We start from the raw sequence: 12,893 nt of genomic DNA on the forward strand, positions 1-12,893 counted from the left end.
CGACGTCCTCCCCGACTACGGCTGTCTGTTACACCGTTACGTAACATGTTCAAGTTTATAGTTTTTGATCGTGTCTTCATTCGTAGGTAACTTGTTAATAGATTCTTTAATTTTCTACTGTCACAAACATTTTATGAACTGTAAGATAACAGAAAACCATTTATTGTAGAGCCCTGATTAATAGAAGGTAACTTTTGTCACTTATTTCCAGAGTTAAGTGTTTACAAAATTAATACGAAGCCTGTTATCTAAATTAAATTAATAGGCGATAGTTGAATGCGGTGCGATGGTTTCTATTTTAATAATGTTGTTGACTAGTGAAGACAATATATACACACTAAAAAGCAGATGAATAATATAAATAACAAAATTGGATACTCTACACTTTTACCTAAATTTAAGTTTCCTAACAACGAAATTTGAAAAAATAAACCGTATTTGTGTGAAGACGATCTTTAGCTATAAACTGTTACATTATTGTTGATCTTATAATATTTATACACGCAATATTAAATCAAATAAGAATGAAAGATGATCCAATGCAATACAAATGTTTTTATTTTAACAAATTGCCTTTATTTTGGTATCCAATATTTCAAAGCAATATAAAATGAAAGCAATATCGTTGAAGTGATCGGTTCGGAATTTTCTAAATCGCTTCTTTATAAATTTAATCTGGTTCGGAAAAATGGGAGTAGACTAAGATAACACTATCTGTATTAAATGAAGTTTATTAAGAAGTTTATGCAGTTAGTAGTTCATTGGAAAGATTGCTCGTTCCCGTAAATAATAGGAAAATAATCTTTTAGTTGCTCTTCTTCGGTCCTTTTTGAACTTATGTTCCAAATATGCTGTATCATTCAGTAATGCTCCCTTCCGAGGTAGACAGAGTCAATAGTAAAAAGACATGTTCAACTGGATGGCTTATTAATAGTAGAAAAATAGTTTTATATAAATCATTCATTACGGTGTGTTAGTCAGTCATCGAGTTTTTGACCTCCCGAGTGACTGGAGCGAGCGGCGAATAAAACATCACAGGCTGAGTGAGACTCATCAAATAATCAGAGACTAACCCTACACCCTTATTAGGATGTTCGCCAATTATAATCCTACTATCGTTGAAACAAGGATTAATATTGCTTGATTGGTTTTTCGTTTCTTTTGATAATAGTTTGACAAAAAATGTTCTTGATGAATAGGGATTTTAAAATTGCTCGAGTGTTCAATACAAGCTATATTAAATTCTAGTTCTTCAATTCTAGATAGAATCTTTTGGTATTTGTCGTGTGATTCCCGGCACCAATAGAAAAAATTAAAGGTTCACGCCATCTCTTTCCCATGGATGTCGTAAAAGGTGACTAAGAGATAGCCTTATAAACTTGAGATTCTTCTTTTAAGCTAAGGCTACAATCTCAATTCTATCATTCAGTCAAATTTTCATATTTTCAAGACTGTATGTACTTATACTTATTTCGCCCAATAGTCAAAAAGCAGACTATTTATTTTGAGTATTTTATTATGCTCTTACAAGCAAGTGAATCAATATTGAAGTTAAGTTCCTCTGTAAAGGAGGTCATACGGGAGTCGCTTCGTGTAATACCTAACACAATCCAAGACCATGGTCAAAAGGGCCCTTCTCTCGTTAGCATCAAAATTGGTATGTAGTCCGTCGATAAAACACTATAGTACAACTAAATAAGCAATTTGATACTAGGTGGTACTTTGAGACATTAAAATATGACTAAAATTTTCTCCATATCATTACATATGCCTATTTTTCACGAAAACAATATTTCATTATCAAGCTATCTAACAAAGCGTTTACAACAATGGACTAATGTGGGGCGAGGTATACTTGTGTAGTGCCCCTAACAATGTATGCCAACCCTGAATGTGTGGCAGCCCTAACAATGGCAAAGGAGGTCACACAAATCGATAATAGGGTTCTTTCGGTAATTATAGAAACCAATCTGTGGTGATTGGTTCCCCCGGAGTGATACTAACATCTTGTTATTAAGAATGGTTCGTGTAAAAGTTGAAGTAGTTGGTTACCTAATAACCTGGGTTATTTAGACACACACACATACATTATTATTTCGTCACTTTATTCGAAGATAAGGGAATATAATAGCAAATCGCACGCATGCTCGAACAATAAAAGGACTACCAATTAAACTAATAAATGTATTAAAACACATACATCTATATCTTCGAAAAAGTGACTTATATAATACTGATCGAACTTCACTTGTAAGTATGTTTGTGTAATAAATATGATAAATCATGTAATTATATCACATTTTTATCCCATAACGCGCATAGGTAGTGTTAAAGACAAGAGTTACAATACTTACATGCCAAGTTGGAGTGGTCAATGATAGATGTTTATTACTTTTTCTCGTTGATAACATACATGGTGTAAAATAGGATAAAATGACGAGAATAGACATACATACATATAGTCACATCTATATCCCTTGCGGGGTAGACAGAGCCAACAGTCTTGTAAAGACTGAATGGCCACGTTCAGCTATTTAGCTTAATGATAGCCTTAAGAAGAATCCCAAGTTTGTAAGCCTATCCCTCAGTCGCCTTTTACTTCATCCATGTGAAAGAGATGGAGAGGTCCTATTCTTTTTTGTGTTGGTGCCGGGAACCACACGGCACTAATGACAGAAATAGAAAAGGGAATGATAAGATACTTCAGTCATGTTGAAAAACTTCGTAGGATTAGACGAACTTGATCAGAAAACGTCTTGGTAAAGGGTTAGGTCAATAGATTTAAATCGTCATGTTTGCATGCAATTTTAATAAATTTCTAGTAAATATCGTAAAATAAGGAAAGAAGGAGAAAAGCACATTCATCTAATTTGTCTAAAAGCGGAAAACAAAAAACAGTGTGTGATAAACGTAACGAAAGTGGTATACTTTCTTCTATAGTCCACTGTACTAATTGGTTCATTATGTATTTGATTAATATAGTTTTTTATGCCATCATAAGACATTCCAACGAAACCGGGGCATTTGCTCAGTAAGCGTCTAATAAATTGTAGCCAGCTTTACCTTCGACTAGACTGTGGACAGCCTAAGATCCAGTAAAGCAATTACCTTCACTACCCATCCGGCTGTGAACTAGTAACAGCTAATCTCGAAGCTAATTAGCAATTAACACAGCTTGTTGCTCGTTTGATAAGAATGTGCAATATTTTTAATACTGTAATGTTAAAGCTTCTAAATTTGAGATACTTGTTTGTTTGTCTGTGAATCTTTTATGACAGAAAACATATTTTGACAGAAACAGTTGTGCACACCTGCAGACTTATTCCTAATAGGTAATTCTTCCAGTCAACCAGGTATGTGAAAGAATTTATCCAGGCAAGATATAATAGTCGAAAAGAGAGGGAAAGGTCGGAGTGGGAACACCTAGACGAACGTATCTTGATCAAATCAAGGACGTCCTGGTAAAGGGTCAGGTCAAAAGTACCCGAAACCGCCGAGCTTGCATGAAGAGAGATATGAATGGGAGTGAAGCGAAGGAAGTATGCAGAGATCATGGCAAATGGAAAGAGGTAGTCTCTGCCTACCCCTCCGAGAAAGAGGCGTGTTTTTATGTATGTATAATAGTCAAAGGCAAGTCAAAGCTAGACACTATTTAAACTAATCTTCTTTTAGTCAATGGGCTAGCAACCTGTCGCTCGAGACTTTTCGAGACAACTGGCTCTACCTACCCCATAAGGGATAAAGATGTGTGCATATAAACATGGAACCCGTAGGAGTTGAATGGAATCATTCAATCTGGTTAATTAACAATAACACCATTTTCAGACTAATAATTTTTAAATGTTCGTTATAATTAATTTTAATAATTCAACTTGCAGATATAATAAATTATTTTCTTACAAACCCGACTCCGGCCACATTCTGTGCTCAAATTAATATTGTATGAGGGTCTTGAAGAAAAAGTTGAAGAGCTCTCATGAGGCCGAGGGCTCTTAACATGAAATTTATCCATAAAATTCAGATCCATCAGGGAAAAGATGACATTCATGATGTTATTGCCTTGATTTTGGTCTAAATTCAATGTTCACGTCTTCTTTCACCTGGCGTTAGTCCCGATTTTATCCTCACCTGTCTACAAAGGAGCCCGAGGTGCCCATTTACGACCATAGATCCTGGATTGGGTGGCTTTTACAAGAAAGGACTCCTATCTGACCCATTTACTGTAATAAGGGCCCGATGTTTATGGAAAGATTTTAATTGAACCCATCATGATGACCTTGGAACACAATGGGTTCACAACAATGGAAGAACTAGGTTCACTCCTGGCGGTTCTATTCAAAACTATTATCATTTCCCCTTAATATACCTACTTACAAAATAATAGACATCCAAACACAAGTTCTTTAAAAAAATTGGGGTCCTCTAAACGTATAAAAATATCGCCTCTTACCTGCCCATTATGTACCCTATTATGAGATAACTCGAATGTAAAGCCACTACCCGAATCTCATTACATATATTTTTGACCCTTCCCGAAAATAAAGGTGAACACTCACCCACACAATAGCGTGACGAGGGACCCGCAGTGACACGGCATTTTCCGTTTCGCGATCAAATTCATGGACTCCTAAACTAGAGTTAGTATTATACATAAAGTGCGATGAATTGAAATTAACAGTGAGCAAATTAATGAAGTTAAAATTTATACATACATACATACATACAAATAATCACGTCTATATCCCTTGCGGTGTAGACAGAGCCAACAGTCTTGAAAGGACTGAAAGGCCAAGTGCAGCTGTTTGGCTTAATGATAGAACATAATGATAGATACGACATCCATGGGAAAGAGATGGAGCAGTCTTATTCTTTTTTCTATTGGTGTCGGGAACCACACGGCAAGTTAAAATTTGTTGATTGAAACCAAAAATACATAAAATATAACATTATCTATTGCTTTGGACACAGCGCTTGGTAGTGATTTCCGTGGTCATTATTTTTACCAGTCCCAAGATAGCAGGTGATATTTTCTTTTATAAATAATAGTCCAAATATTAACTTTACCCAATTTAGGTCCAAAACAGATCATCCAGTTAATCCTGTTGGAAATATGGGCATGGACATGTTATACTTACCTTCATCAGACGACAAAAGTTAAAAAATTACTCCACTTACTATAAATACGCAATTTCTAATAAGTATTTTTTCGCAAGCCTCATGACCATTCTCACTAGACAATGCGCACTCTGAAATAAAAGACTATACTTACTCTATACTGCCAAGAAAAAAGATCCCTTTTACATCGATCCTGGAACAATGCCGCTTGACTTCAGACAGCATCTGTCTTAATTATACGCGTTTGAAACGACGACTTATCAATGTCAGTGTAAAACGGGCCTTTGGAATCGGATAATTTGTTGATCAAGAAATTTCCACAAGTTAAGAATTCTCATTCATTCGTTCATATAATCACGTCTATAGCCCTTGTGGGGTAGAGCTATATACGTAATAGCTGTTTGGCACAATGACAGAATAGATTGAAATAGTGACAGGTTGCTAGCCCATCGCCTAAAAGAAGAATACCATGTTTATAAGCCTATCCCTTAGTTGTTTTTGGAGAGATGGAGTGGTCCTTTTTTTAAATTGGTGCCGGTAACTACACGGCGCAGTAGAATTCTCCACTAAATATTTCGTATATGTTCGTGTAAAAACCTGACTCACCCAATCCCCGGAATTGGGTAAGTCAGGTTCCATGGTCACAGGGATTCCTCAGGCTTCTCTCCAAAGTAGTGAGGTAGCAACCGGGACTAAAATCCAGGAAGAAACTCTGTTAACATAAGGTAAACAAACATAATCGCACTCCGAAACTTGTTGTAACTTGTACTTCGTTTGCGCGCAGTAATTAAATTAATATGGACGTTCCCTGGGGATCGGCAGGCGGGAAATATATCGTAAATTGTATACACGTACATTAATGTCTATCTAAGTAGGTATATTAAGCTTTTGTAGGTAATGGTGAATACTTTATTGGGCAGAGTTAGAAATAATAGGAAAAAATACCCGGCACCGGTCTTCGAAATGTAAGCAAAGAGAAGAGAGAGAGAAATAATATAATAAGGATAGAACTTTTGGGGTAAACCCTGGGTCCGTGAGGTCCATCTGCTCATCAGCTTTTCTTTCTAAGAGGCTGATCGAGGTATCCCGAGCCGTGAAGGCTGGAAACCTGAGTTAAAGATTAAGTTTAGCATTACAATTCAACGTGGCAGTGCAACCAGCCTTTTGGGCAGTCCTTCAAAATTGTTTGCAAATAAAATAAAAAAAGTAATCAAGGCCTACCTAATAAATTATCGGAGAAATTTTGTGAGATTATATTTATTTATTTATTTATAAATCAAACTGAGCCGTGATGTCGTAAAAGGTGACTAAGAAATATATACTCATAAACTTGGGATTCTTCGATTCGATGGGCTAGCAACATGTCACTATTTGAGTCTGAAGACTATCATTAAGTGCCAGTGTACGTTCAAACCTACATATTATGGTTTTTGTTACACTGTAGCAGTTAAATGTATGTAATGTAAAAATATCTAAGTTTAATAATAATAAATAAATAAATAACTAAAGGAGACATATCAGTATTTTTAAACTGTTGGCTCTTGATACGCAGCAAGGGATATAGACGTGATTATAAAAAACATAAATATTTAACTTAAGTATATACACATGATACCAGTATAGAAATAACTCAATACTACTTATAATACACCAAATATACTCGTATATAGATACGCATGTAACTAAGAATGTATTTCTGCTAAGTGCGATTTATAAAAAGTGTAGCGGCCATTTATCCTTCTTAAAAATTATTAAGTAAGCACAATCGGATAGCGAAAATTCGCGAATCCAAACAAGAATGACGTAACAGATTTGCGAGAATAATAATTTGAACATGAAAAATGGCGAAGATATCTCAAGACTCAGAAAACGCAAATTAGAGCGTCTTCGTGAAAATTTTTAAGCATTAGCGCCGATAAGAGGCGGGCGACGGGTAAAAATGGCGGACTAATAAGCCAATATATATATGAAACACTTATTATGTTGACTAGTTTTGATATATATATCCATTATTATGCGTATGCGCGCCTCCATCCCTGAAAGATAGACAGAGACTACAGATACAATTACTTACTTAAAAAAGTAATATTTTTATAATGTCCAAAGTTTTTGTACTGCCTTAGCGTTAAAGAGTTGAAAATGTTTAAATACCTTGAGAAATGAACTATCTCCTCAAAACAACATTCATACCTTAATTGAGGTTATATTTTTTATATACTTATCGTTTATTCATATTATGTAGTTACGCTATTATACTCTATTTAACTTTCTGATAAATACCTACGTATATAAATAAACATCTCAGGCTAAGACCAGTTAGACAAAATCGTATTTTTATGACCTGACTAGGAATTGAAGCTGGGACTCAGGTTCACAGATTGCTATTTTGCCGATGAACGCCTAAACTTTTTAAGTGCGTTATTCATCCAAAAAATCCCACCACGATCCGTTAGAGGATTAAAACTATTTTAACCCCTCACTGCTTTTGTTTACTCTGATTAAGATGAAACCCTTTGCCCTTTCAACCCTTACGATTACGTATAATAGGAGTCAACATGTCGAAAATTTACATAAAGACGGATATATACAGAATGAATCTGCTTTAAACAAAACAAGAGGGTCGAAGTTACAGAGTATGTGTGGTGTTTACTATGTCTGTTATAGAGCGCGGAATAAAAACACAACTATGTATACTATAAAATAAGATATACATTCATTCATATAATCACGTATAAATCCATTGCGTGGTAGATGTTTGGCTTAGTGATAGAATTGAGATTCAAATAGTGACAGGTTGCTAGCCCATCACCTAAAAAAAGAATCCGAAGTAACTTACAGCCTTTCCCTTAGTCGCTTTTTACGACATATATAAGAAAGTGATGGAGTAGTCCTGTTCTTTTTTCTATTGGTGCCGGAGTTAAGTGAATAAAATTTGCATAAAAAACATATTAAATTAGTTATATTATTGTACTATATTTATACATACTTGCGTTTCTAAATGACTGATAACAATATACAGATTTCAACTATTAAGCGAAAAGAAGAATTGGGAATGAACGATATTTGTCATTCAGGTATCATTATGGGTAGGAATTCGGGCGTCACAGGTGCATTCCAATAATTCTTAACTCTATATCTTAAAAAATTACATTTTATAAATCGTTATAAATGCACATCTGTTACAGGCTCGAAACCATTCAACCAATGGCATCCAAACCCAATTTCATGCTGAAAGCAAATATAACAATACATACATACATTTGGTCACGTCTATATCCCTTGTGGGGTAAACAGAGCCAACAGTCTTGAAAGGATTGATAGGCCACGCTCAGCTATTTGGCTTAATGATAGAATTGAGATTCAAATAGTAACAGGTTGCTAGCCCATCGCCTAAAAAAAGAATCCCAAGTTTGTAAGCCTATCCCGAAGTCGCCTTTTACGACATAAGCGAAGGAAGTATGTAGAGATCGTGGCAAGTGGAAAGAGGTAGTCTCTGCCTACCCCTCCGGGAAAGAGGCGTGATTTTATGTATGTATGTATCCCTTCCTTTTCCCTTAACCAATTTTGACGGAACACAGTTTTGACTACACTCCGAATAATATAGGTATGTAATCCACTTGCGAAAACCGCGTTCAAATCCATTGAGAAGTTGCGAAGTTATAACGTACTTACCAGCCAGGCAGTAAGACAAAATTTCGAAAAATTTTTTTTTTTTAATATTTAATACTGATATTTGCTTTTTAATTATATTTGCTTTTTGCCATACGCGCTCTCTAGATAATACTTCCTCTATGATTAAGGTCGCGTATTTAGAGGTCAGGCTTTGAGGTAAAAGTTCCAAACACGTATTATGCTAAAACCCTTTGATTTTGAAGTCTGTGGTAATGCTGTGAGATAAAAAGTTTCAGAAACACAGATTTCTACGAGAAAACCTTTATGATAAAATTTCTATTATTAAAAAACACCATTCCTGTAAAATAAAACACATCTCTAAGTAAGACCATTAACTATTAACCATTGTAATAGATCTTTACAAAATAAACAATAAAAACACACACAAAACAAGTTAATTAAAGACCTTAATTGCAACACATCAATGTATCAGTAAATTCTATTTCCTTGGTATATTTGTTAGGTTCCAATTACTCACAAGCACACTAATGCACAAATAAGTACTAATAGTGTAAGAAAAAATTCGAAAAAGAGTCTTTGTTTTATTATCGCTGGGATTAGAACCTATGGTTCACGCTTGTTTCGTCGGGCACCTTAATCATTGGACCATCAACGCTCAAAATATCCTTGATGCTATGACATGTCCAAAAACCGGGAGGTCAAACCATCCTATGACCCGGACATGTCCGCAAAAACCATCCCCCAGCAAAAAACACTCGATTATCGGAGAAATTAGAAGTTACTTTTTGTCGGAACCCCATTACGTAGTGACCGAATGGCTGTATTAGATTTTTTCCGACAGAATCCTTTCAAAGAAGGCATTGTGAAGGAAAATCGATGAGGCTAACAAGAAATAGGGTAGGAATTAATTCTGCCGATGACAATACATCCATACTTAAAACGAGTCTTTCTCGGACGGGTAGGCAGAGATAGCATCTTCCCATTTGAGACTCGTGCATTCTTTCGCTTAAAAATTCATAACTCTTATCATGCGAGTCGGTTAACGTGAGGATAATAATACTCAATGAAATAATTCATTTATTTTCACTTTTATTCTTAGTCCTTTTTTAATTCATATTTTTGGTCTTATTCCAGTCAGTTTTAAATAAAGGATTGACTTTAAAGGAAATTCTCGCCTTGTAAACACAAATTCTTCTCATGGACCGCATGTCACAAGATTTTGTGGAAATTAGTTGTGTCATCACAGATGTGTTTTTCACTTGGTATAATTGTTTACATACATATAATCACGTCTCCCTTGCGGGGTAGATAGAGCCAACAGTCTTGAAAAGACTGATAGGCCATGTTAAGCTGTTTGGCTTTATGATGGAATTGAGATTCAAATAGTGACAGGTTGCTAACCCATCGCCTAAAAAATAATCCCAAGTTAGTAAGCCTATCCCTTAATCGCCTTTTATGACATCCATGGGAACGAGATGGAGTGGTCCTATTCTTTTTTTTATTAATAATGTAATTGTTTACGTCAATTATTTTCCCAGTTGCCTGCTCGACCGTGACCGTGACGAAATGCCAAGCCGCCCTGAAGACCTTGCAAGCCTTCCCGTTCTTCAAGCCGACCTGCCTCTGCCGGGAACCGAACGTGGACCCTGAATGCAACTCGTTCAGGGACTTCCTCTTCGACCATCCCTGCGTGTTCGTCGTGAAGAAGGGTGAGTTTTGAACCACTCTCTCATTTTCCGTAGCAATTTTAGCTTTTTACCTTGCTTTACTTAAACAAATATGAAAAGGTACATAGATTTGTGCTTATTTTCAATATATTTACCGTAAAAAAAAAGTAAAAGAAACTAACTTTCTACTTTTTTAAATCATCGGTTTTAGTCAAGTAAAAGTTGTTATTTTCAAGAAATTCAAAACGTTAATCGTACGTTTATAAATCCCGCTAAGATCGTAAAAGTAAATGAGGTATTAGAGAATTGAAAGCAGGTTGACTAAACAGATATACAAGAAGAGTGTGGAGTGAAAGGTCGGAGTGGGATGACCTAGACGAAAGTATCTTGATCAAATTAAAGACGTCCTGGTAAAGGGTCAGGTCAAAAGTACCCGAAATGAAAGGATGAAGCGAAGGAAGTATGCAGAGATCGTGGCAAGTGGAACGAGATAGTCTCTGCCTACCCCTCCGGGAAAGAGGCGTGATTTTATGTATTGTGTAGTATTAGAGACTTGTGATTCTTCTCTCGGCAGTTCTAGACATGCGATAGTAGCAGGATAAAAAAATCTTATGTTTGTATCATTTTCAGAGAAAGACCCGTACCCAGTTGAGACCCTGCCTACCTGCACCTACGCCCTGACTGTCTGTCACGAGGAGAAGCCTTGCTATGTGCTGTACGACCGGTTCAAGAACGCTTGCAAGGTCCGTGATGGGGAATGTCGTATGGATGACAGGTGCTTACCAATTTTTTATTTTATTTTCTTTACAACTGTAAAAATAAAATAACTCTCGTTTGACTACACCCTGAGTGAGTATAGAAAAACAGAAACTATTCTTCAAGTCATGTAATGTAATAAAAGCTACTTCGAACGAAGATGGTTATTTTTAAATAGTGTATTTTTATCGAAAATTACATGAATCAGTTATTGACACGCAATTTTTTTTTCTCCGATACAAGATTGCTATGAAAACAATTTTAGATTTTCAGTGTCATCAAATAATCGATAACCGAATTTGTAATATCGTTACATCCCTAGCGCAAGTTTAATTTTAACCTATCGGGTCGTAGCCCCGTTATTTTTGAGTAGGAACCGTTAATGGGCAGACATTATTAATAAAACATTACGATCCGGTGACCTTTTTAAAGGCTTTCGGATTTGACTAATGCTCTTTGGTGGTGACTTTTAAACCATACCTGTAAAATTCATTGTAATTTTGGTATTTATCGAAATCTGAAGTGTTAACAAAATTGATCTAATACTTATAAACATCTTGAGTTGTTGAGATTAAGTAACGTTCAGACTATTTTTGAAATTCGGACATAGAAAGCGTAGGAGAGGATTTTTCGAAATTCCCAAGGAAGCGGGAATAAACAAGATTTTTGGTTTATGCGGGAAACCTCTGCATATGAGAGTATTACTTATTATAATATTTTTTAAATAAAAAAAATTATAGTAATTTTTTAATAATAATAACTTGTCAAAGAATTGGCGAAAGCAGCTTTGAGACCATTTTGGTTTTTTAAAAGCTTATATTTGACTTTTATCCTTTTTACGGACAACCCCCCGGGTCTTCACCCGGGAGAGTGTGGGACTCCGGGCACCTAATGTACCAGCCTACCCACTAAAACCCCTCCGTGGGCCCTTCTTGCCATATTGAGAGCATCATGGCAGGCATTGCACCACGATGCCTACGCCAATACTTCCGTCTTCTTTTACGACATCTACAAAAAGAAATCGAGTGTCCCATTAACATTATCGATAACCACACATCTAAATTCTAACCAACTTCAAACCAAATTAAACACTGAACTGAGCGAGCGTCTGCAAAGTTTCAACATAATTACACCCGATACCAATTCATTAATTAACGTTATTATTTAAAAGTACCTATGCTCCGTATGGAACTAAAACGTGGTATGTTCTATACATAATATGTACTTATACACTTGGGGTTTAGAATTTTACAAAGTGGTGTTTTCGCTTTATAATTATTACATGTCGGTTTGGAAAACGACGGTGGTCGTGGGCAAGCACAGGTTCAAATCCCAACGCGTTAATGAACCAAAGACTCTTTTTAAAGTTATGTACATTACGGTAAGGGACATCATGAGAAAACCTGCACATCAGCTACTAGATATGAATGGATTCCATCCTTACCATGGATGTTGTAAAAGGCGACTAAGGGATAAAATTAGACTTATAAACTTGGGATTTCTTTTGTAGGCGATGGGCTAGCAACTTGTCACTATTTGAATCTCAATTCCATCACAAAGCCATACAACTGAACGTGGTCTTTCAGTCTTTTCTAGACTATTGGCTCTGTCTACCTCGTGTGTACCCAGAAACAGAGTAGAAATTCGAAAGTGACATACCTTGATTTCCGAAACCTCAGGCATAATTCTAGTCATAGTTAAAGACGCAGAGATAGACTAAAC

General features: G+C 35.9%; 1 protein-coding gene across 1 annotated transcript in view; it reads left to right on the forward strand.

The window, feature by feature from the left end:
* LOC106141454 (uncharacterized) overlaps nt 1–12,893 on the forward strand; it is a 48,791-nt gene that overhangs the window by 2,428 nt on the left and 33,470 nt on the right. Inside the window, exons 3-4 of the mRNA XM_060951451.1 lie at nt 10,287–10,457; nt 11,046–11,190. Of these exons, the coding sequence (XP_060807434.1) occupies nt 10,287–10,457; nt 11,046–11,190 (316 nt within the window). The remainder of the gene's footprint in view (nt 1–10,286; nt 10,458–11,045; nt 11,191–12,893) is intronic.

This window comes from Amyelois transitella, chromosome 25, assembly GCF_032362555.1.
Source record: "Amyelois transitella isolate CPQ chromosome 25, ilAmyTran1.1, whole genome shotgun sequence".
NCBI lineage: Eukaryota > Metazoa > Arthropoda > Insecta > Lepidoptera > Pyralidae > Amyelois > Amyelois transitella.